The sequence below is a fragment of the Saccostrea cucullata genome, unplaced genomic scaffold (genome assembly GCF_032062105.1).
Source record: "Saccostrea cucullata isolate Sc308-1 unplaced genomic scaffold, CSIRO_AGI_Scuc_v1 ctg2458, whole genome shotgun sequence".
Lineage (NCBI taxonomy): Eukaryota > Metazoa > Mollusca > Bivalvia > Ostreida > Ostreidae > Saccostrea > Saccostrea cuccullata.
Window position 1 is genome coordinate 60,721 of NW_026928295.1, and position 23,445 is coordinate 84,165.

Consider the following 23,445-nt stretch of genomic DNA (forward strand, 5'->3'; position numbering starts at 1 on the left):
TCAAATCATGACCCCCGGGGAAGGGCGGGGCCACAATGGGGAATCAAAGTTTTACATAGAAATATATAGGAAAAATCTTTGAAAATCTTCTTCTCAAGAACCACTGGGCCAGAAAAGCTGAAACTTATGTGGAAGCATCCTGGTATAATGTAGATTCTAAATTGTTCAAATCATGACCCCCGGGGAAGGGCGGGGCCACAATGGGGAATCAAGGTTTTATATAGAAATATATAGGAAAAATCTTTGAAAATCTTCTTCTCAAGAACCACTGGGCCAGAAAAAAGTGAAGCTTAAGTGGAAGCATTCTGGGTAGTGTAAATTCTAAATTGTAGGAATCATGACCCCCGTGGGAAGGGCGGGGCCATTATAGGGGAATCAAAGTTTTACATAGAAATATATAGGAAAAATCTTTGAAAATCTTCTTCTCAGGAACCACTGGGCCAAAAAAGCTGAAACATATCATGTGCCAATGGGAGGATCATAGGGTAGTGTAGATTTCAAAATGTCTAAATTATGATAAGAGAGTAGGTAGGGTGGGGATGCATTATGTATAACAAGGGGGAAATCTGGTAAAGAACAGAATGGTCAAAGCTTCTCAGGTGAGCGATGTGGCCCATGGGCCTCTTGTTTAAAGATTTTCAACAGCTATTGTTGAACAAAGTAAGGAATGGATGTATTATATCATTTACGATTATAAGATAATACATAAATAACATATACATATATTTAATTATTTTATATTTTTTTAATCTTAAGAGAGCCTTATTTATTTTTCAATATTAAAAGTTGAATTATTGACTTAATTTCCAAAAATATTCTTTGAAATCAGGGTAAAACATCAATGCATTTATTAATAGATTGAAATAGTCATCTGATTCTGGCAAAAGGTTGTACCGACTTATAAGCGGGTCAGTGGTAAATCCCTGCATAATAGCGTAAAAAAATACAACCGAATTATAGGCAGACCGACTTATAGGCGAGTATATACGGTAGCTTTCACTGTGAAACTGAAGAAATTTCTTAACTGTGAGGTTTACCCTCCCCCTCCCCACCACCACCGCCTACAAAATCATTTCAAATGTTTTATCAGTAAAGAATTTTTTAACTTGTAACTGTTTTTCAACTGATAACTTGTTATCCATTTAAATCAGAAGGTAACAGAAGGTGACTTATATGACAAACTCAGACACTTTTGTGGGGTATCATTTTTTAGGTCATTTTATTTTTATGTTATATTTATTTTTAGGTTATTCCTGTTTTCGTCCCGGGGAATCCCCTGCACCAGTGAGAATGATTTATCTGTAGAGGATGTGATCAAAATTAACGAGGATTTCCATTTCCGACAAAGTAAGTCAACAGAAAAGCACTGCACAACATGCAGACCAAAAAGAGCAAGGGCTCACGAATATTTCTGTTGGAGGTATCAGGAATTTTGGGGAGCACTTATGAACATTTGCTCTGTTAAACAGGCCTCAGATTTCTTTACAGTGTCTGAGCTCATTATAATCCCCTCGCAACAGGTTTGGAAAGGTCATATAGTAATACAGTTGTGTGTGTGTGTGTGTGTGTTTGTTTGTCGGTTATGTCCTGTGTGAAACGGAAGTGATGTAATTTGCATGGGGATCAATTGCTGCCTTGATTACAGAAACACATATATGCTTTTTTTGAGGGGATACTCTGCCTTGATAAATGTTATACCATCCTGGCCTATATGAACATGATAATACATGTATATTGTCTAAGAATCTGACTTTATTATTGATCAAGGGTGCATTAGTGGGCTCATTATATCTTGTTCTTTAGTTGACAAACATCACAAAGACAATAACCATGCATCTCTATCTTCATTTTCGTCAGAAAAAAGATTAACTAAGAAATTACACTGTATCATATCAATATTCCCATAATTTGTTTAACATGTTAATTACTAAATTATTCAATCATGTGAACTTGTAGAGGTTAGTGATATCTTGATCTCCATGCTCGTTAATTACTTCATAAAAAGTGGAATCTTAATTATTAATTAAATTTAAAATATATTTAATTATTTATCATGTGAGTTGTATTGTTTGCTATGAGCATGTGACTCATGATCAAGTACACAGAACTGTATACTGTTTATATCCTTACTGTATTATCTCAATTATTACAGTGTAATACCAAACTATTAATGAAGTGTAGGGGGTGGGATACTAGTACCTGGTCTCTATAACATATCTACCCAATATTATGTTTTTATCTCTTTGTCAGCATGTCTCCTACATTAACTTGACAAAAAGATGAGAGAAAATATCTTCCTTTTTTTTTAATCGCATGCAGAGGGAGAAAAGAGTCTTCAACTTCTTTTTTTTTTTTGATTGTGAACTTCAATTTGTATTTAATTGTATTGATTTTGTTTATCAGGACAGCTCAGAGCTCCAGATGAAGTGTTTATTTGAAGAAGAATGCATTGAATTTAACAAAGTACAAAAGAAAATTTAAAATGGGCATACAGTTATACATTAGCATTTGTCAATATGCATTACATTTGGAAAGTAATGTGTGCAACAGATTGAATACTGGTTTCAAAGTTCCACATATTTAATTTAATGACATAACTGAGGTAAACTCAGTGTTTTTTTTTATAGATAGCTAGAAACTTTTAGCTTTTTGCCCAGAGAAGCAAAATCTGCATTGAAATAAAAATTGAAAGTGAAATAATGCAATATGCACTATAAAATCTGGAGCTATGATTGAGTGTTTCTTCTCTCTCTCTCTCTCTCTCTCTCTCTCTCTGTTTTACACTACATGTATAATCAGTTGTCTTTCTGACTGTTTTACAGACAATGTCAACAGACAGTCCTCTCTGGACGATTTTGATCCTCTGAAAAACAGTATGTTACCCCATTCATATGCTTATATTCTTCATTATATACTCACATTATTTATTTATTTATAATCAATCTATTATATATGGAAATAAATCTTTAAAGTGTATAATTCTGAATGTATTTATAAATATAAATTTATAAATTTATATATTAGACACATAATTTGTTTTAGATAATATTAAAGTCTTTAATTCTGTATTAGACTTTTTGTTTCATATATGATTTAAAGAGACTTTTTGATACTTTGAATAAAATGTTTTTCTTTTAAAAAATACTTTTTCATAATTGACTAAACATTAATTAATCATTTCAGCTGAGCAGGTGGTCGATCTTTTTGTGGGAGGCAAGAACATCAGGGTACTGTTAAAAGATCCTGTGGCAGCCAAGTCATTAATCACCTACCTACAGAAAGCTCAGAGTCGTAAGTGTCAGCTGATATCTATGATATCAGACGAGAAATGTACATGAAGGCAGAGATTTAGTTTGGATCAAAGTAGAAGCGTCGTCTGAAATCAGTAGATATCTCTACACTGTAATTATGTTCCCCAAACGAAGTTTGGGAACATATTGTTTTTTACTTTTTCTGAATTTTTTCTTTGTTCTCCGGTACTTTTTTTGTCCGCGAGTGTTCTCGTAAACTACTCATCCGATCTAGGTGAAACCTTTTTAGGGTCACTAGGTATGTTATGTAGATGTGCGGAACGAAGGTCATTTTGCGCGCACGTGCGTGCAGGTGCGCGCACGTGTAACTCGTGAAATGACCAATATAATAAATTTAGCCGTAACTTTTTTAATATTGGATGAAATGCTTTGAAACTCATAATATAAGGATATAATAGTAGTATAGACATGATGACATGGTCAAAATAGCAAGATCTCACGCGCATGCAGGTGCCCTTCGCTGCGATTGGCTGAAACTTAAAGTCTAAATATCTATTTTGTTTTCTGACAAAATCCTTTGAAATTTTGAACATAGTCTTACATTATGAAGACCTACAGCATGATATATAAGAATACTCATGAACGCACGCACATACACGTGTGCTGCAATCTGATTGGCTAAAACTTTAAACGCCTACAACTTTCTTGGTTCTCAATAATACAGGGTGAAATTTCAAGTATGAATAGATATAATGATTGCCTACATTATACTACTATCAAAAGTAAATACATGGATGTGCATGCACATGCGACCGCACACAATGTATTAAAAGACAGTTTACTTGAGTGTTTGATGTTCATGCAGAATAAAGAAATTCTAAATGTCAAGACATGTAACATACTGAAGCATGCAGATCTTTTTACCCTTGACCTTGAAACTTAGGTCAAGGTCACTGGTAACCTGAATAAAATGTTGATATTAACTATTTACCAAAATCACCTTGACCTATGAACTTAAAATGGACCTTTACCTTTGTCCTTGACCCAAGGGTAAAAAGAAACATGAAGTACATGTACATGTATCTAGAAACACCTTTCAGAGTTTATTTCGGTTGACAGGTTAGAAGTTAAAGAGGTGGTGGTTTTTAATGACCTTGACCTTTCATCCAAATGTCACAATCAATATTAAGTTCTTGGAATAAGATACAAGATTCAACTCCAACGTTCAATAGGTTAAGAATAAAAATACCCCCCTCCCCACCCCCCCCCCCCCACACACACAAACAAATCAAATTAATGGCAACGTAGAGAATCACTGTTAAACTCAAATAACACCTCGGACCCACATAAAATTTCAGGAAAACTGCAGAAACGAGCTCGAGGAAAGTGTATTAAAATATTTCATATGAGTTTCCAAAGTATATAGAAATTATTAATTTATACAGAAAAATTACAAATCCTGTCGTGTTTAAAATTAAAGTGCAGATGACCAAAGTTGGCATATAAGCCTTTTATAACTTATTTATTCAGATGTTGTTAATAGCATTCGATTCTACTGATTTGAAATAATATTTTAATACCAAGCACCCTTTGTTTAATTTACCCTTGAAATTTATTTGAATTATTTTTAGATTTACGCAATCCCCAGAAATAGCGATTTTCGGTATATTAAAAATCAATATACATGTACGCTCCTTCGTAAAATAATCAGATATTTGCATTCATGAAAAAAATATTAATAAGAAGGTGTTAAACAATATAGGTCACATTACCTGACACGAATGTCTTTTTAAACATCTCTTGTAAAACCCAGAGAGTAGCCCCCTATGCATTGGAAAAAATGAATAGTTCCAGTCAAAAAACCTTTTAATTTATTTACAAAGTATATAAAATTTACCAGGCACAGGTATCAGAGTTGTCAAAATGGCGGGAGAGGAAATATTTAAAAAAATTCTGAACAGAAAGGAAAATCCCTTTTCCATGTATGGAACTACTATTGAATATAACCAACCCCGAGCCCGATCTTAAAAAACACGGTAGTAGAAAATTAGAATTTTGCTGTTTTATTAATTTTTTTGCTTTTAACTTCTTTTCTTGAAGCCAAATGATATGAAAACACTCAAGAAGGCGAAAAGATTTCATATTGTTATCTGAATTAAAATCAAAATTGTAATCTGAACAATTAGTCTCCTTATTATGTTCCCCAAACGGAGTTTGGGAACATATTGTTTTTACTTTTTATGAATTTTTTCTTTGTTCTCCGGTACTTTTTTGTCCGCGAGTGTTCTCGTAAACTTCTCATCCGATCTAGGTGAAACCTTTTTAGGGTCACTAGGTATGTTATGTAGATGTGCGGAACGAAGGTCATTTTGCGCGCACGTGCGTGCAGGTGCGCGCACGTGTAACTCGTGAAATGACCAATATAATAAATTTAGCCGTAACTTTTTTGATATTGGATGAAATGCTTTGAAACTCATAATATAAGGATTTAATAGTAGTATAGACATGATGACATGGTCAAAATAGCAAGATCTCACGCGCATGCAGGTGCCCTTCGCTGCGATTGGCTGAAACTTAAAGTCTAAATATCTATTTTGTTTTCTGACAAAATCCTTTGAAATTTTGAACATAGTCTTACATTATGAAGGCCTACAGCATGATATATAAGAATACTCATGAACGCACGCACATACACGTGTGCTGCAATCTGATTGGCTAAAACTTTAAACGCCTACAACTTTCTTGGTTCTCAATAATACAGGGTGAAATTTCAAGTATGAATAGATATAATGATTGCCTGCATTATACTACTATCAAAAGTAAATACAAGGACGTGCATGCACATGCGACCGCACACAATGTATTAAAAGACAGTTTACTTGAGTGTTTGATGTTCATGCAGAATAAAGAAATTCTAAATGTCAAGACATGTAACATACTGAAGCATGCAGATCTTTTTACCCTTGACCTTGAAACTTAGGTCAAGGTCACTGGTAACCTGAATAAAATGTTGATATTAACTATTTACCAAAATCACCTTGACCTATGAACTTAAAATGGACCTTTACCTTTGTCCTTGACCCAAGGGTAAAAAGAAACATGAAGTACATGTACATGTATCTAGAAACACCTTTCAGAGTTTATTTCGGTTGACAGGTTAGAAGTTAAAGAGGTGGTGGTTTTTAATGACCTTGACCTTTCATCCAAATGTCACAATCAATATTAAGTTCTTGGAATAAGATACAAGATTCAACTCCAACGTTAAATAGGTTAAGAATAAAAATACCCCCCCCCCTCCCCACCCCCCACCCCCCCACACACAAACAAATCAAATTAATGGCAACGTAGAGAATCACTGTTAAACTCAAATAACACCTCGGACCCACATAAAATTTCAGGAAAACTGCAGAAACGAGCTCGAGGAAAGTGTATTAAAATATTTCATATGAGTTTCCAAAGTATATAGAAATTATTAATTTATACAGAAAAATTACAAATCCTGTCGTGTTTAAAATTAAAGTGCAGATGACCAAAGTTGGCATATAAGCCTTTTATAGCCTATTTATTCAGATGTCGTTAATAGCATTCGATTCTACTAATTTGAAATAATATTTTAATACCAAGCATCCTTTGTTTAATTTACCTTTGAAATTTATTTGAATTTTTTTTAGAATTACGCAATCCCCAGAAATAGCGATTTTCGGTATATTAAAAATCAATATACATGTACGCTCCTTCGTAAAATAATCAGATATTTGCATTCATGAAAAAAATATTAATAAGAAGGTGTTAAACAATATAGGTCATATTAGCTGACACGAATGTCTTTTTAAACATCTCTTGTAAAACCCAGAGAGTAGCCCCCTATGCATTGGAAAAAATGAATAGTTCCGGTCAAAAAACCTTTATATATTTATTTACAAAGTATATAAAATTTACCAGGCACAGGTATCAGAGTTGTCAAAATGGCCTGAGAGGAAATATTAAAAAAAATTCTGAACAGAAAGGAAAATCCCTTTTCCATGTATGGAACTACTATTGAATAAGTTCACTTTGATTGGTTAGGTATTGGCTTTTAACTTTTATATTCTTAAATGAAATCATGGGATACTTAGCATATTTATAAAAGGTCTTAGAGGAATAAGGCACGATAAGGGACATGGGGAGCGTTTGGGGAACATCTGTAACGGTCCCCGTTACAATTAGCACTAGTTATCAATTACAATCTACATAAAACTTTGGGTGCTCCCACTAAAAATTCTCACTAAAATTCCTATCACTTCAAGATATACATATTATATATTTATTTGTGACTGTGATATATATAATGCTTTGCTTATTGTATAATCTTCTGCATTAGGGAAATTATGCTTATTTAACTTCTTTCCCACCCCCCTGTGATGTTGACAAATATATTCTATGTGGTACATGTATATTTGACCTAATTATTATCCTAGATCCACCCATGTATTCTTCTTGCAGAGCTCCCTCAAGGTGCCCCCCAGGGCCTCCCTTCCTCCTTTGCTTGGACAGACAGGTACCGCCACTCCCAGTCCGAATGTCTAGCTGTACAGGACTTGGACAATCCCTTTGGGATTGACACATTTAAACCAGAGAAGTCACAGAACCCGTTTCAAGAGGACGTTTTTGACCCACTGAAATACATGAATATTTCGGATGGAGACAATGTTGTGGCAACAGACCAAGTTGAGAGTGTGTAAAATTATTTTCATTGCAGTCAAAACCAACTTTTCTTTGTGTGTGAATTTACAATAATTGAGACACCAAAAGTTTTTGTTTTTTGAAATTTTGGGGGGAATAAAAGTACCAGTTTTTTTCTGAACATGTATTAAATTTAAAATTAATATTGAGTACATTTTTAAAACAAGAAAAGGAAAGTGTTTGTACCACAAGCAAAAAAATTTTCCTCCAAATTCTTTTGAATTTGTGAAAAACTTGAAGAATGTACTAGCACAAAAGATAGTTGGTTGAAAACAATATTTTTTTCTTAAGTTACCTTGCTTCGACACAATATTCCACTTCTATACCAATGTGCATGAAATCTTCACTTTTTCCATTGCATTCTTGCCTGAATAATCATCTTTTGAAAGATTCCAATTCAATTCAATCCAATCCTTTCTACAAATTCCTAGCCTTCAAATGATCAAAATGAATGTGTGTGTTGCAATTTTGTTTTCTCTTGTAAATAAATGCTGTAAATTTTTAATTTTTTTTTTTATGGATAGGAAAAAAAAATAAAATTGATACAAATCAAAACTCTTATAAAGTAATTTTGCAAAAACAAAATATATATATATTAATTGGCTTACAAGTTAAAAGGTTCGTAAAATTTTTGCTAAAAAAAAACATGCTATGTATACAAAAATCTCTCTTTTTAATTACCAGAATGTATTAGATTTAAACACATATATTGTATATTGTTTAACGCCCCTTTGGAGAATATTTCACTCATATGGAGACACCACCATTTGCCGGTGGAGAGCTGCAAATTCTGTCCTATGCTCGGCACTCGGGGTCATTGAGCAGTGAGGGATCTTTTTTGTGCCAGTATCTACTGCAACACAGGATCTCGATTTATATGGTCTCATCTGATGGAACAGTCTCCATATCCCACAGTGGGATTCGAACCCGCGATGTAAGGGTGAACTCCTTACCTCGCGACTGTACAGCAGACACTGTAACCAGGCAACTAAACACATATATGACAGTAATAGAACAGTCATATAAGCTAAAAAAAAAGATTTTTTCATGATATTTGATCTATTGTGTAATGACATGCTTGTACATTCATAAAGGTTTAACCTTAACACAGAGGGACATCCATGTATACTTTCATGCATTAAAAAATCCATGATTTTGAAAACAATATTTTACCATGATATCATTTATATGAAGTTCCTTGTCATTTAATTGTGACAGATGTCACCAGGGAAATCTGTTATATGACTGATCACTGATTGAAGGCTGCAACAGCTGGGTCCATAGCGATTAATGTTAATCTTCTTACTTCATGCTTTAATAATTCTTATCACAAAATCAAATCCATTTAGAATTTTTAGGAGATTGATGAGAAATGTGTCATTCAGATAGATGCTTATAACACATCAAGCCATTCTAAATTTTTTCTCTGTTTAAGGTCCACTCATCTTTCAAAAGTCTTAACTAAATCTATTCACAAAAAACACACCAGCCAAAATATAAAACAAAAATGTTTATTTTATTTTTTTTTAAAAAGCCATTGAAGCAATTTGATCTCATTAAGCTGTTTTTCTACAATAAATATCAGTATTCTTTCGCAAAATCAAGGCATACTGTACAGAATTATTTTAAGTAATTGAACAAAATTCAATAATTTCAACTAAATAAACCAATTTCCAGCCTTTTGATTTTGTGTAATGTATTGGGACTTACTGAAAACACAAAGAGCCAAATGTAAAAAAAAAATTCAATTTGCATGTATTAATTTTCAGTTCTTTGTTTTGGAAGTTTCTCCTTAATGTTGAGTGATCAACTCTTCACACATGAAAATCTTTTGATATTACTTACTAGTTAAAACAGTAGAGTATTTTGATTTGATTCCTTGTTGCTTTATTCTGTAGTGAGAAGGAAGACGAGCCCAATGGTTGAGGACAATATGACGGACTCCACACCCGGTCTACGTAAGGCAGAGAGTAGAGACTCCCTGGATCTGCTAGAGGAGTAAGTGTCAGCTTAATCAGGACAAAAAAATTCATTTATAGTTTCTCAGGCACAACCGCATCAAGACAAACACTACTGCATTGATCTGTTTTATTGACATATTAAAAATGGGAAAGAACTCAAATTTTTCAAGGTGGAAAAGGAAATTTATCTTATGATTTTTTCAATATCAATAGATACTACAATGAGGAGGACAGCGGGGCATTCCCCGACTCCCTGAAGATGATCACCAATCAGCTGGGGATCCCGGGGTCAGGGGTCGAGCTGGTCAACAACCTTAAGCCGACCACGGCCCGGGAACACGTGGTCAGACATTACATGAGGATGAGGGAGGAAGAGTTCACCTACAAGAAATACTACACGTAAGGCCTGTCATCTTAAGGTTCATGGACCCCTCTGGAAAGAGAGATAACTCTCACTGGCATTAAAATGTGTATAAACCCCTTAAAAATGTCAAGTTAAGAAGACTCTTTCTTATAAAATTTGCAATGCAAGGAATGTTGAATTTATTTGGAGTTCAACTGAAATAAAGATTTCCTTTGTGCTTACACTGATCATGTTTTAATGTCTGTTGGTTTTTCATAGGAATAATTCTGTAAATTTCAGTGTGTTTTGTGGAACTTGGAATGTGAATGGCCAGAGTCCTCCTATGGCACTGAAGCACTGGTTAAACAGACTGGACACTCCACCAGATATATATGTCATAGGGTAAGTGTGGACACACCACCAGATATATACATATGTCATAGGGTAAGTGTGGACACTCCACCAAATATATATGTCATAGGGTAAGTGTGGACACTCCACCAGATATATATGTCATAGGGTAAGTGTGGACACTCCACCAAATATATATGTCATAGGGTAGGTGTGGACACTCCACCAGATATATATGTCATAGGGTAGGTGTGGACACTCCACCAGATATATATGTCATAGGGTAGGTGTGGACACTCCACCAGATATATATGTCATAGGGTAGGTGTGGACACTCCACCAGATATATATGTCATAGGGTAAGTACTGGACACTCCACTATAAATATACCATATAATTCCAATTAATCGCCCAGGCATTTAGAAAATTGCGAAGGGGCAGTTATTTTTGTATTTTCATTATAATATTTGATGTCATATTTGAACTTCAAAAAATCTTATGAAAAAATAAAAATTCAGAGAAACACTAAAAGATTGTTTAATATTCCTTTAAGAGTTTAAGTCAAGATTATCCATTTGCTAAAAGATTAATTTTTCCATGGAGAAATTAGAGAATACACAAGGAGAACAAATTTTGTAGATATAACTTTCACTTTCAGAAATATGTATTGAATAGGTCATTCTAAAAGTCTTTCACTTTCAGGACACAATGTACCAGATACTTATGCCATATGGTATTTAGATATTAAAAATGGCAGTATGTTTTATATTTGACAGATTCCAGGAGCTAGATCTTAGTAATCAAGCCTATGTGTTTAGTGACTCTGCGAAAGAAGAACAGTGGCACAACGCAGTCAGGAAGAGTCTGCCCGCAAAAGTCCGATACAGAAAGGTCAGTCTTATTATAGAAAGGTCAGTCATCTAAATATAGAAAGGTCAGTCATCTAAATATAGAAAGATTATTCATCTAAATATAGAAAGGTCAGTCGTCTAAATATAGACAGGTCAGTCATCTAAATTTGGACAGGTCAATTCATACAAAACACACGAAGATCAGTCTCCATATGTACAGAAAAGTCAGTCATCCAAGAGTTATCTTTCTTGCCATGTTCTAGATTTATAGTCTTTTGAGGTGTCAAATACTTTATATTGGATAATTCTGTATGCTTGAAAAATGTGAATCAATTTTAGCTTTACTATTAATGTAATTGATGGAAAATGAAACTAAGATTTACATTCAGCTCTTTCCTATTCAAGTAAAGTATGCACCATAGAATGTGCAATTTATAAGTGATATTGATGTTTTATTACTAATTTCTGATATTTGATTACAGGTGAAGCTTATTCGTATGGTGGGGATCATGTTATTGGTGTACGTCAAGGATTCCGTAGCACCAGATGTTCCTCCTCATTTTATAGATGCTGATTCGGTGCCCACTGGAATCATGGGAATTATGGTGAGGTTAAAGGGTCATTATGGTGAGGTCATAGGGTCATTTCTCACTTTAGGTGTTTATTTTCAAATTGACATTCATGTACTTCTGAATCAGAAAATAAAAACTATCATTAGTTACACAGTATAGATAAATATTATACGAGGGCCGTTCAAAAATTACGCGGACTGTGCTATTATTTACTCTTACAGACGTCATATAGTTATGAAATTTCACAGAAATATGTATCTTAAAGATTCCAAAAAATTTTGGGAAAAATTTCTGTATTTCAAAAATTTTTTACTAAAATTATCGGTATGTTGATATCGCTGATAGAGAGGTACGGAGCACGACCAAAAATTTGAAGCAAAAGCATGCGGAATCCAAAATTTAACTCATTAATTTTCTATAATTCGCAATATTTTTCGACAATTTTCTCAAATGTATCTTTAAGTTGTTCTATTATTATGTATTTAGATTTCTGACATGATATTTGAAATACTAACAGAAATATAGTAATTTTTCTCTGATGCGATTCCCGTGAAAATGACTATGAACATGATGAAAATGACGTCTCCTGAATTGTTAAATTATGTGTAATGGCGGAGATATCGCCAACATAGATCCGAAATATGTATAATAAAACATGTAGTAAACTAGGTTATTCGTGACATTCGTCCACAAATAGAAAATTGATATTTTGGACCGTTAGACCTCTGTAAAAAGACTATACGGGAAGACGGGAAGAGGATTATCGACGAGAACTTTATCCGGACTGTAAAGAATGTGATTGAGAATCATCAATATTACACTATATCTCATAAATAACTGCAGTTTTTGGTTTTAAAACAAAAAAAAAAGAATATTCTTTACTTGTTTAATAGATTTTAAGCTTGGCAGGAAATGGTGTTTGGATGTTGAGTAGATCAGGTATTAATTCAAACTGTACACGTACTCTTGGGAAAATGTGGAGAAAATGAAAGTTCAATCAAATTTTTTTTTATAATGCCTGTGACGTCGAAGATTTTGTTGCTCCGTGACTTAATGATATGTCCTGAAAAATCATTCAAAATCGATACCAATTTACAACATTTTGATATGAAATTTTGAAAACTATATAAGTAAAGATTTTTTAACATTATGTCTTATATTTTGCCCGAATATGTCGTCAAATATTTTTTCTGTGCAACAAGTCCGCGTAATTTTTGAACGGCCCTCGTACATTAATTAATTAATATTCAGAGTATTTGTACATTCTTGAGTAAATTAAATTTTGCTGCTTATACCATATAAACTGATATATCAGTCATAATGACTCAGGTGATAAACATGTTGCATTTCATTGTAACATGATTTTCTCTTCGAAGAAGAATGAATGAGAATAACAATAACTAAGCATCTTTTGATTCATTACGATATAATAATAATTATGTTGACATTCTTGTTTTGTAGGGTAACAAAGGAGGGGTGGGGGTGAGGATGACTCTACACAATACCTCCCTATGTTACTATATATAGACTAATTATGTTGACATTCTGTTTCGTAGGGTAATAAAGGAGGGGTGGGGGTGAGGATGACTCTACACAATACCTCCCTGTGTTTTATCAACACACACTTAGCAGCTCATCAAGACGAATACGAACGAAGAAACCAGGTACTCGTCTCATTACTTTTAGTAGAAAAAATCAACAGCTCTAAGGATTCCGTCTTTCAAGACTGTATATTATATTCTTTACTTTAAGATTAAAACTTTTTAAATAGAAATCTTAATTCCCCCTTTCAAATGAATGCTTTTCTTTAAGATTTTTCTGAATAAAGAATACAGTCAAATATTATTATTTCAAACTTGATTGGACTGATAAAAACTTTCAAGTCCAGGGATTCGAGATATTGAGGATAATATACTCAAAGAATAAGTGGTTGGGACTTAAATCTTCTCAATTTATCCATGATTTTTTAGCTATTGGTGTTTCGGTAATGAAGTTCAACTGTATTTTATGCTGTCTAACTTACATTGTATGTGTAATAGCCCTGCGGTACCTGTTGACTATACATAGACATATGTTTACTTGTTGTAGTTTTTTAGACATGTAGATTTGTAACTTTGTTGACTATACGTAGACATATGTTTACATGTTGTGACTATAAGTAGACTTATGTTTACTTGTTCAATGTTGTGACGTGACTATATAATATATAGACATATGTTTACTTGTTCAATGTTGTGACGTGACTATATAATATATAGACATATGTTTACTTGTTCAATGTTGTGACATGACTATATAATATATAGACATATGTTTACTTGTTCAATGTTGTGACATGACTATATAATATATAGACATATGTTTACTTGTTCAATGTTGTGACGTGACTATATAATATATAGACATATGTTTACTTGTTCAATGTTGTGACGTGACTATATAATATATAGACATATGTTTACTTGTTCAGTGTTGTGACATGACTATATAATATATAGACATATGTTTACTTGTTCAGTGTTGTGACATGACTATATAATATATAGACATATGTTTACTTGTTCAGTGTTGTGACATGACTATATAATATATAGACATATGTTTACTTGTTCAATGTTGTGACATGACTATATAATATATAGACATATGTTTACTTGTTCAATGTTGTGACATGACTATATAATATATAGACATATGTTTACTTGTTCAGTGTTGTGACATGACTATATAATATATAGACATATGTTTACTTGTTCAATGTTGTGACGTGACTATATAATATATAGACATATGTTTACTTGTTCAATGTTGTGACGTGACTATATAATATATAGACATATGTTTACTTGTTCAGTGTTGTGACATGACTATATAATATATAGACATATGTTTACTTGTTCAGTGTTGTGACATGACTATATAATATATAGACATATGTTTACTTGTTCAGTGTTGTGACATGACTATATAATATATAGACATATGTTTACTTGTTCAGTGTTGTGACATGACTATATAATATATAGACATATGTTTACTTGTTCAATGTTGTGACGTGACTATATAATATATAGACATATGTTTACTTGTTCAATGTTGTGACGTGACTATATAATATATAGACATATGTTTACTTGTTCAGTGTTGTGACATGACTATATAATATATAGACATATGTTTACTTGTTCAGTGTTGTGACATGACTATATAATATATAGACATATGTTTACTTGTTCAATGTTGTGACGTGACTATATAATATATAGACATATGTTTACTTGTTGTAGGACTACAGAGATGTGGAGGGTAAGATGAGATTTAAACAGTTCATGCCACCATTGACCATATCAGAGCATGAGTAAGTCAAATTATTAGAATATTCCATTAATCAATCAAAATGACCTTTAATCACTACAGTAACTGAATTCTACTTAGCTAATTCTTAAGATTATGAGAATTTATACATGTAGTTGTAAATTTCTCTTTTATGTGCATGCAGACAGAGACTCTGTACACTTTTCTTTTTATTGTTCAGTAAAGATATAGATAAAAATTCATTCTTTTAAAATCAATGTTATTTACATTTCTGACAATACTATAAAAGCTTTAACCTTTGGCCCATACTTAGGGGAGCATTACAGTTTCACTAACGAGCTACTGAAGGAGAGCATAATTTCAGTAACGTAAAATTTTCCATTTCAGTCAGATATTTTGGATTGGTGATCTGAACTACAGGATAAATGGGCTGGACATTGACAAAGTGAAGACAATGATTGACAAGGGGAAGTACCCAGACCTCCTCAGCTATGACCAGGCAAGTTTTACTAGACTTCTAAACACCTTAACAAAGAGAAATGCTTCAAGTCGTTTTAATACATGGTGTTAAGATTTTATGATATCTCAAAATGTACTAATTGTAATGGTTTTAATTTCACGCTGCAAGAAATACATTCTAATTCTCATATAAGCATTTGAACGTTTTCCAAACTTATAACAGCATTTATGATGAGTTTAATATCGCGGAAAAATGATAAATCATGAACATAGTGAATTTTAAATTAAAACCATTGTGACTATGTGCCAATCTACAGTACCGTCCCAAACTCAGCTATGATCAGGCAAGTTTTACTCCAGGGCTATATTAACAAAGGGGGAATACCCAGACATTCTCAGCTTCTGCTTGATATTCAGAAAAACTGTTTTATGTTGCTTTTTGTTACTTAAAATATAATAAGGTTTGATCCTCTTTTCAGCTTCATCAACAGTTAAATAGATCTGATGTGTTTAAGGGCTACAGGGAAGGCCAGATAAACTTCAAGCCCACGTATAAATACAACACAGGAACCAATGAATGGGACTCTAGGTAAATATATACAATCTGACTGTCCACGTATAAATACAACACAGGAACCAATGAATGGGACTCCAGGTAAATATATACAATCTGACTGTCCACGTATAAATACAACACAGGAACCAATGAGTGGGACTCCAGGTAAATATACAATCTGACTGTCCACGTATAAATACAACACAGGAACCAATGAATGGGACTCTAGGTAAATATATACAATCTGACTGTCCACGTATAAATACAACACAGGAACCAATGAGTGGGACTCCAGGTAAATATATACAATCTGACTGTCCATGTATAAATACAACACAGGAACCAATGAATGGGACTCCAGGTAAATATATACAATCTGACTGTCCACGTATAAATACAACACATGAACCAATGAATGGGACTCTAGGTAAATATATACAATCTGACTGTCCACGTATAAATACAACACAGGAACCAATGAGTGGGACTCCAGGTAAATATATACAATCTGACTGCCCATGTATAAATACAACACAGGAACCAATGAATGGGACTCCAGGTAAATATACAATCTGACTGTCCACGTATAAATACAACACAGGAACCAATGAGTGGGACTCCAGGTAAATATATACAATCTGACTGTCCACGTATAAATACAACACAGGAACCAATGAATGGGACTCCAGGTAAATATACAATCTGACTGTCCACGTATAAATACAACACAGGAACCAATGAATGGGACTCCAGGTAAATATACAGTGCAGGGAACTAATTTTGTTACATAAACCAGCATCAGGATCAGCATAAGTAGGATCAGGATAGAACTAGCATCAGCATCAGCATTTAAAAAAACAGCATTACTTGGATCAGCATCAGCAAGCAAAGGATAGAACTAGCATTGACCAAAGTGAAAACAGATAAAAGAAAGTCATTTAATACAAATTACAAATAAAAATTACCCCAAAAATTATTTTTAATGGCTTAAAATATTGATGCTGTTTTTGAATTATTCCGACAGGATAATCCTACTTCATTACTAGCATTACTAGCATTGACCTAGTTTCAAACCAGCATCAGGATAAGGATCAAACCAGGATCAGGATAAGGATAACTAGCATCAAAATCAGCAAGCAAAGGAAGCATCAAAATCAGCAAGCATAGGAAGCACCAAAATCAGCATTGATGCTGTAACAAAATTATTTCCCTGCACTGTACAATCTGACTGTCCACGTATAAATACAACACAGGAACCAATGAGTGGGACTCCAGGTAAATATATACAATCTGACTGTCCACGTATAAATACAACACAAGAACCAATGAATGGGACTCCAGGTAAATATACAATCTGACCGTTCACGTATAAATACAACACAGGAACCAATGAATGGGACTCCAGGTAAATATATACAATCTGACTGTCCACGTATAAATACAACACAGGAACCAATGAGTGGGACTCCAGGTAAATATACAATCTGACTGTCCATGTATAAATACAACACAGGAACCAATGAGTGGGACTCCAGGTAAATATATACAATCTGACTGTCCACGTATAAATACAACACAGGAACCAATGAGTGGGACTCCAGGTAAATATACAATCTGACCGTCCACGTATAAATACAACACAGGAACCAATGAATGGGACTCCAGGTAAATATATACAATCTGACTGTCCACGTATAAATACAACACAGGAACCAATGAGTGGGACTCCAGGTAAATATACAATCTGACTGTCCACGTATAAATACAACACAGGAACCAATGAGTGGGACTCCAGGTAAATATATACAATCTGACTGTCCACGTATAAATACAACACAAGAACCAATGAATGGGACTCCAGGTAAATATACAATCTGACCGTCCACGTATAAATACAACACAGGAACCAATGAATGGGACTCCAGGTAAATATATACAATCTGACTGTCCACGTATAAATACAACACAGGAACCAATGAGTGGGACTCCAGGTAAATATACAATCTGACTGTCCACGTATAAATACAACACAGGAACCAATGAATGGGACTCCAGGTAAATATACAATCTGACCGTCCACATATAAATACATTTGTACAACACAGGAACCAATGAATGGGACTCCAGGTAAATATACAATCTGACTGTCCACGTATAAATACAACACAGGAACCAATGAATGGGACTCCAGGTAAATATATACAATCTGACTGTCCACATATAAATACAACACATGAACCAATGAGTGGGACTCTAGGTAATTCTGTCACCAAAAAATTCTTTTAAAAGCTGGATTTTTGTGTATCTAATTTAATGCATTCTTTACTTGAAATCTGAAAATCATGTAACTCCCCTCACTTTTTCAATTATCCCCATGTTCATAGGGAATTGTGCCACATATGATCCACATGCTATGTCTTTCATATGAAGATCATATGTATATACATTCACATGAGAATTATACGTGGCAAATCATATATGGATCATATGAATGCACATATGTAAATCATATGATGTTATATACATATGATTCACATATGATGCCATTTTTTATGATTCTCATATGAAACAAATCATATGATTAACATATGATACACATATGTGGATCATATGTGACAGTGTTTGAAACTCGCTGTAAAATAAGCTAGACGTCAAGCAGGGCTGACTGCCAGTGAAAGTTGTCAGCCCTTTAAAAAATGTACCTGAAAAAACAATTGCCGTTTAAAAATCAAAGTACTGAAAGTACTCATGGGAGTTGAACATTGTTATCTGAAAGGTCTCACGGGAAGTATAGGAACAGTTTCATGCTTTCAGATTCAAGTCAGCTAGAACTGATTTGTTAGAGATACAACACGAAACATTAAAAATAATTTCTATTGCATTTGAATAGCCAAGATCATGGGACTGCTTTTAAATTAGCTGCAGAACTGTAGCTGTCCGAAAAAAGATTTTGACAGACTGGAGAGCTACAGTGCCATCCACTGAAAAAAAAACTGTATATTTATTGCGCACGAACAGTTAAGTTTAGTTCTGGATTTATTCTTTCTAATTCTTACCTCAACAATTTGACCAAACCAAACAAGCAACCCCCTCCACCAAAAAAAAAAAAATTCCAAACTCGAAAATACTATTTTGTGGGTAGGTTTCAAACTTCAGTACCATTTCTTACTCAAATTCAAACACGACCTTATATTTCTGAAGCATTTGAATCCAAACACCCCCTACTCTCTTTAGAATGTGTACAAGATATTTGGTCCCAAGAAACAAACAAACACTCTTTATATTCGATGTTACCATCACCAGACACTAGATTGTCATTTTTCTTCCTCTGATTAAAATGAGTATTTGCTATTCTCTTTTGGGTATGAATGTTTCTTTTCGGACATAATGATTAATTTTTATAGAACTCTGTGCTTATCTATTTTATCAAATGTATCTATCTTTATAACTTAATCATCAAGTTTTGTTATTCCCTAATTTTAAATTTCATTTCAATACACATGTATTCATTAATTTTAACTGTTTTAATTATATAATAAAATCAAATGATACATTTTATAAGGAAATACTGCAATGCAAGTACATACACATTTTTCAAGTTCAGATTTGGTGTTGTACAGGGACCAACTGAATGCTGATAAACTCATGAAATAAAGGATGTAAAATTAATGTCATTTGAAATTGAGAGATCGAATATCAACAAACTTTAATGCTATTATTTTTCCCTTTACCAACGTAAAAGAATGAGTTGCATGTATCTGGTCTGACAAAAAATTTCCAGTCTAACAGATCATTTTACTTGTCAGAGCAAATAAATGTCTGACAGTGATATTTTCCATAGTATTTTTTAAAAAGTAATGTTGTTCTGTCTCTTTATTGCTGAAACAAATTGAAAGAAGTTCAGTTAAACCTTAGCATTCCTTTGACCTTACATCTTTGTTTACATCTCTATATTTAGACAATCGCGTCATTGTCAAACCAGTTAGACCAGTTGTTGCTCCTTTGATGACCTCGCACTTTTTGTAATGGAGCATAGTGGAGTCAGCCTAGGATTGCCGAATGATAAATGACGGGACTTTTTTTCATACGGAAATCAAAATTTACGTGTCATTTCTCAAGAGAGATGACAAAAATATGCTTTTCAAATTAAGTTAAATAAAATCCTTTTTATTTGCTTTCAAATAATTTATGAAAAGTAGATTAATTCAGAAAAATGAGATGGACTATTTTTATTGCGGAAGTTTCTGCGAGTTTATATAGACTGGTGCGAGTTTATATTGAATATCACAGGGGAGTAAATTGGCCGACACAGAAACACCACAACAGCCGCTATATAATTTATTGTAAAATTACTGCGCTAGAAATCGCGTGACAACCTAGGGAGTCTGAACATAGTTCAACTCCCAAAAATAGCAAAAATGTGAATTGGGCAGATCACCAATATTCAATCATAAACCTATAGGCTGATAAATATACTACCTGTTTGCTTGTTACACTTTGCCAATATAATTATTATTAGTTGATTTGAGAGAGTTTTCATAACCAATCTGAATTTTAATGTAGAAAATTTTACACGTCCTGACGGGCGTCAATACATGTAAATATGTTCCTCCGTGACAAAATTTGTGCATCTCAGGCATTCAAGTGCAGTTATTTCAAACACTATGTGGCAAAGTTGCCTGTGTGTAATGATGGTAATGGTTGCTTAAAATTTGAGAATATGGTTGTCTGATTAACATATTAATCTTCAACTTTTTTATTAAATTACTGTGGCATCATCATCATTTGTTCATTTGAGACCAATGTTTGAGGATTTTTGGTCACCTTTATCTAGATGAATCCCTTGAATTAAAATGATTTCACTGACCACAGTACTATTTATGCAACCATTTGCCAAGATTTGAAATACATGCAATTTAAATTAAGTTTTATTTAAACACACTCTTGGACTTTCTTCTAATATGTCATGTATATATTATATAATTTTTTTCCAATACATAATATAAGTATATTCTTGAAGAAGTTTTTTTTTAAAAAACATTTTTTGAAATCTTGAATACCTAATCCTAACAAGATCCACAAACTTTTATTGTTTACAAAAATGATGATATTTAAAAAGCAGTTTTACCCACGTCATCCACAAACAATATCCTGTTGATAATTTTACCTGTATTGTGTCTCTTTGATGTTGATAAAGATGTGAAGTATGTGAGTTATTTGTTTAACACACATAAACACTTCCTTCCTTAGTCCTTGTTCCTTTTATAGAGTCTGACATATTCTTTTTATCTCTATGTTTTTAAATTGGACGAAGTGACATAAAATTTAAATCAGTATCTGAATTATCCTGTATTATTTATTCTGCCATATATTAGGTAGAAGTTGTTAGTGTATCACAGCATGATTTGTTTCAACTGAATTCATAGTACCTGTGTAAGAAATTTTGTGTGTGTGTGTTGTTTGGGGAATCTATATTGGACTCTATTTATAAATAAAAACACATATCAATAGTGTATTCAATTTTGATGATGATTTTTTTTCAGTGAGAAGAACAGGATTCCAGCCTGGTGTGACAGGATTCTGTATAAAGGAGAGGGGATAGAACAACTTCACTACTCCTCCCACCCCGACCTACTTATCAGTGACCACAAACCTGTGTCCTCCCTGTTCCAGATAGAGGTGAGTCATCAATTAGGTCAAGGTCACTCCCACCCCGACCTACTTATCAGTGACCACAAACCTGTGTCCTCACTGTTCCAGATAGAGGTGAGTCATTAATTAGGTCAAGGTCACTCCCACCCTGACCTACTTATCAGTGAGCACAAACCTGTGTCCTCCCTGTTCCAGATAGAGGTGAGTCATTAATTAGGTCAAGGTCATTTCCAGCCCCATTTGACCTTTTAGATATTTAGAGGATAGTAATTATAAACATAGGCACTGTTAAGAAGTGGGTTGTGTTATCATTTACATGTTCAGTGTTGACATTTAAACAAAATGATGAGATATAGCTATTTTTACACAAATAACAACTGGTCAACAATGACTTCCCATTACACAAGTGTTTGCACTTCCTGTTCATCAGTGCTGGAGTGATACGGAATTAAATCAAGCTGTGCCAATCACTGTAGGCTGCTTCCTCCATGTCTGATACATCTAGATTGGTCACAAAGGCGTTTTCAGTTTATGATGCCTCGAGCATTAAAATGTGTAAAAATAGCATTGAGTTTTTCTTAAAGTAATTTCCTTATAGATAATTGGCCCATATAAACTGTAGCCTTCTTTACTGTCGCATGGTACTTGGCTTGTCTGAAACAAAGTAGGTGAGTTGCAAATCATTTGATTTGATTACAAAATTAATGAAATTTTGGAGGTGAAAAATGTTGTTGTTTTTTTAAATATACATATATATCCTTCTTTGTTTAGTTCATTTTTTAGCTCTACTGGTCAGAGACCAGAAGAGCTTATGCGATAGTAATGCGTCCATCGTCCGTCCATCTGTCTGTCTGTCTGTCTGTAAACAATTTTTCAAAATGCTACTCCTATTAGAGTTTTGGTCCGATTTCAATATAACTTGGCACACAAGTAGACTACACTAAGATACATAATTCTGTGCATCAGTTTTTGATTTCGATGAACGGTGTTGCCATGGTGACTAAAAATAAAAATTTCTATGAACTTCTTTCAAAATGCTACTCCTCTTACAATTTTGGTCCGATTTCAATATAACTTGGCACACAAGTAGACTACACTAATATACATAATTCTGTGCATCGGTTTTTGATTTCAATGAACGGTGTTGCCATGGTTTCTAAATATAGAAATTTCTGTGAACTTCTTTCAAAATGCTACTCCTCTTACAGTTTTGGTCCGATTTCAATATAACTTGGCACACAAGTAGACTACACTAAGATACATAATTCTGTGCATCGGTTTTTGATTTCAATGAACGGTGTTGCCATGGTTACTAAAAATACAAATTTCTGTGAAATTTTATTTTAAATACTACTCGTCCACCAGTTTTGTTCTGATTTCAATATAATGTGGCACACAAGTAGACTACCCTA

The 23,445-nt window shown here is 33.5% G+C and overlaps 1 protein-coding gene across 1 annotated transcript in view; it reads left to right on the forward strand.

Annotated features, from left to right (window-relative positions):
• LOC134277114 (inositol polyphosphate 5-phosphatase OCRL-like) overlaps nucleotides 1-23,445 on the forward strand; it is a 40,165-nt gene that overhangs the window by 2,708 nt on the left and 14,012 nt on the right. Inside the window, exons 3-16 of the mRNA XM_062759399.1 lie at nucleotides 1,247-1,347; nucleotides 2,823-2,873; nucleotides 3,184-3,291; nucleotides 7,734-7,964; nucleotides 9,872-9,971; nucleotides 10,148-10,333; nucleotides 10,578-10,679; nucleotides 11,405-11,519; nucleotides 11,962-12,084; nucleotides 13,608-13,715; nucleotides 15,339-15,409; nucleotides 15,754-15,865; nucleotides 16,305-16,414; nucleotides 21,925-22,060. Of these exons, the coding sequence (XP_062615383.1) occupies nucleotides 1,247-1,347; nucleotides 2,823-2,873; nucleotides 3,184-3,291; nucleotides 7,734-7,964; nucleotides 9,872-9,971; nucleotides 10,148-10,333; nucleotides 10,578-10,679; nucleotides 11,405-11,519; nucleotides 11,962-12,084; nucleotides 13,608-13,715; nucleotides 15,339-15,409; nucleotides 15,754-15,865; nucleotides 16,305-16,414; nucleotides 21,925-22,060 (1,654 nt within the window). The remainder of the gene's footprint in view (nucleotides 1-1,246; nucleotides 1,348-2,822; nucleotides 2,874-3,183; nucleotides 3,292-7,733; nucleotides 7,965-9,871; nucleotides 9,972-10,147; nucleotides 10,334-10,577; nucleotides 10,680-11,404; nucleotides 11,520-11,961; nucleotides 12,085-13,607; nucleotides 13,716-15,338; nucleotides 15,410-15,753; nucleotides 15,866-16,304; nucleotides 16,415-21,924; nucleotides 22,061-23,445) is intronic.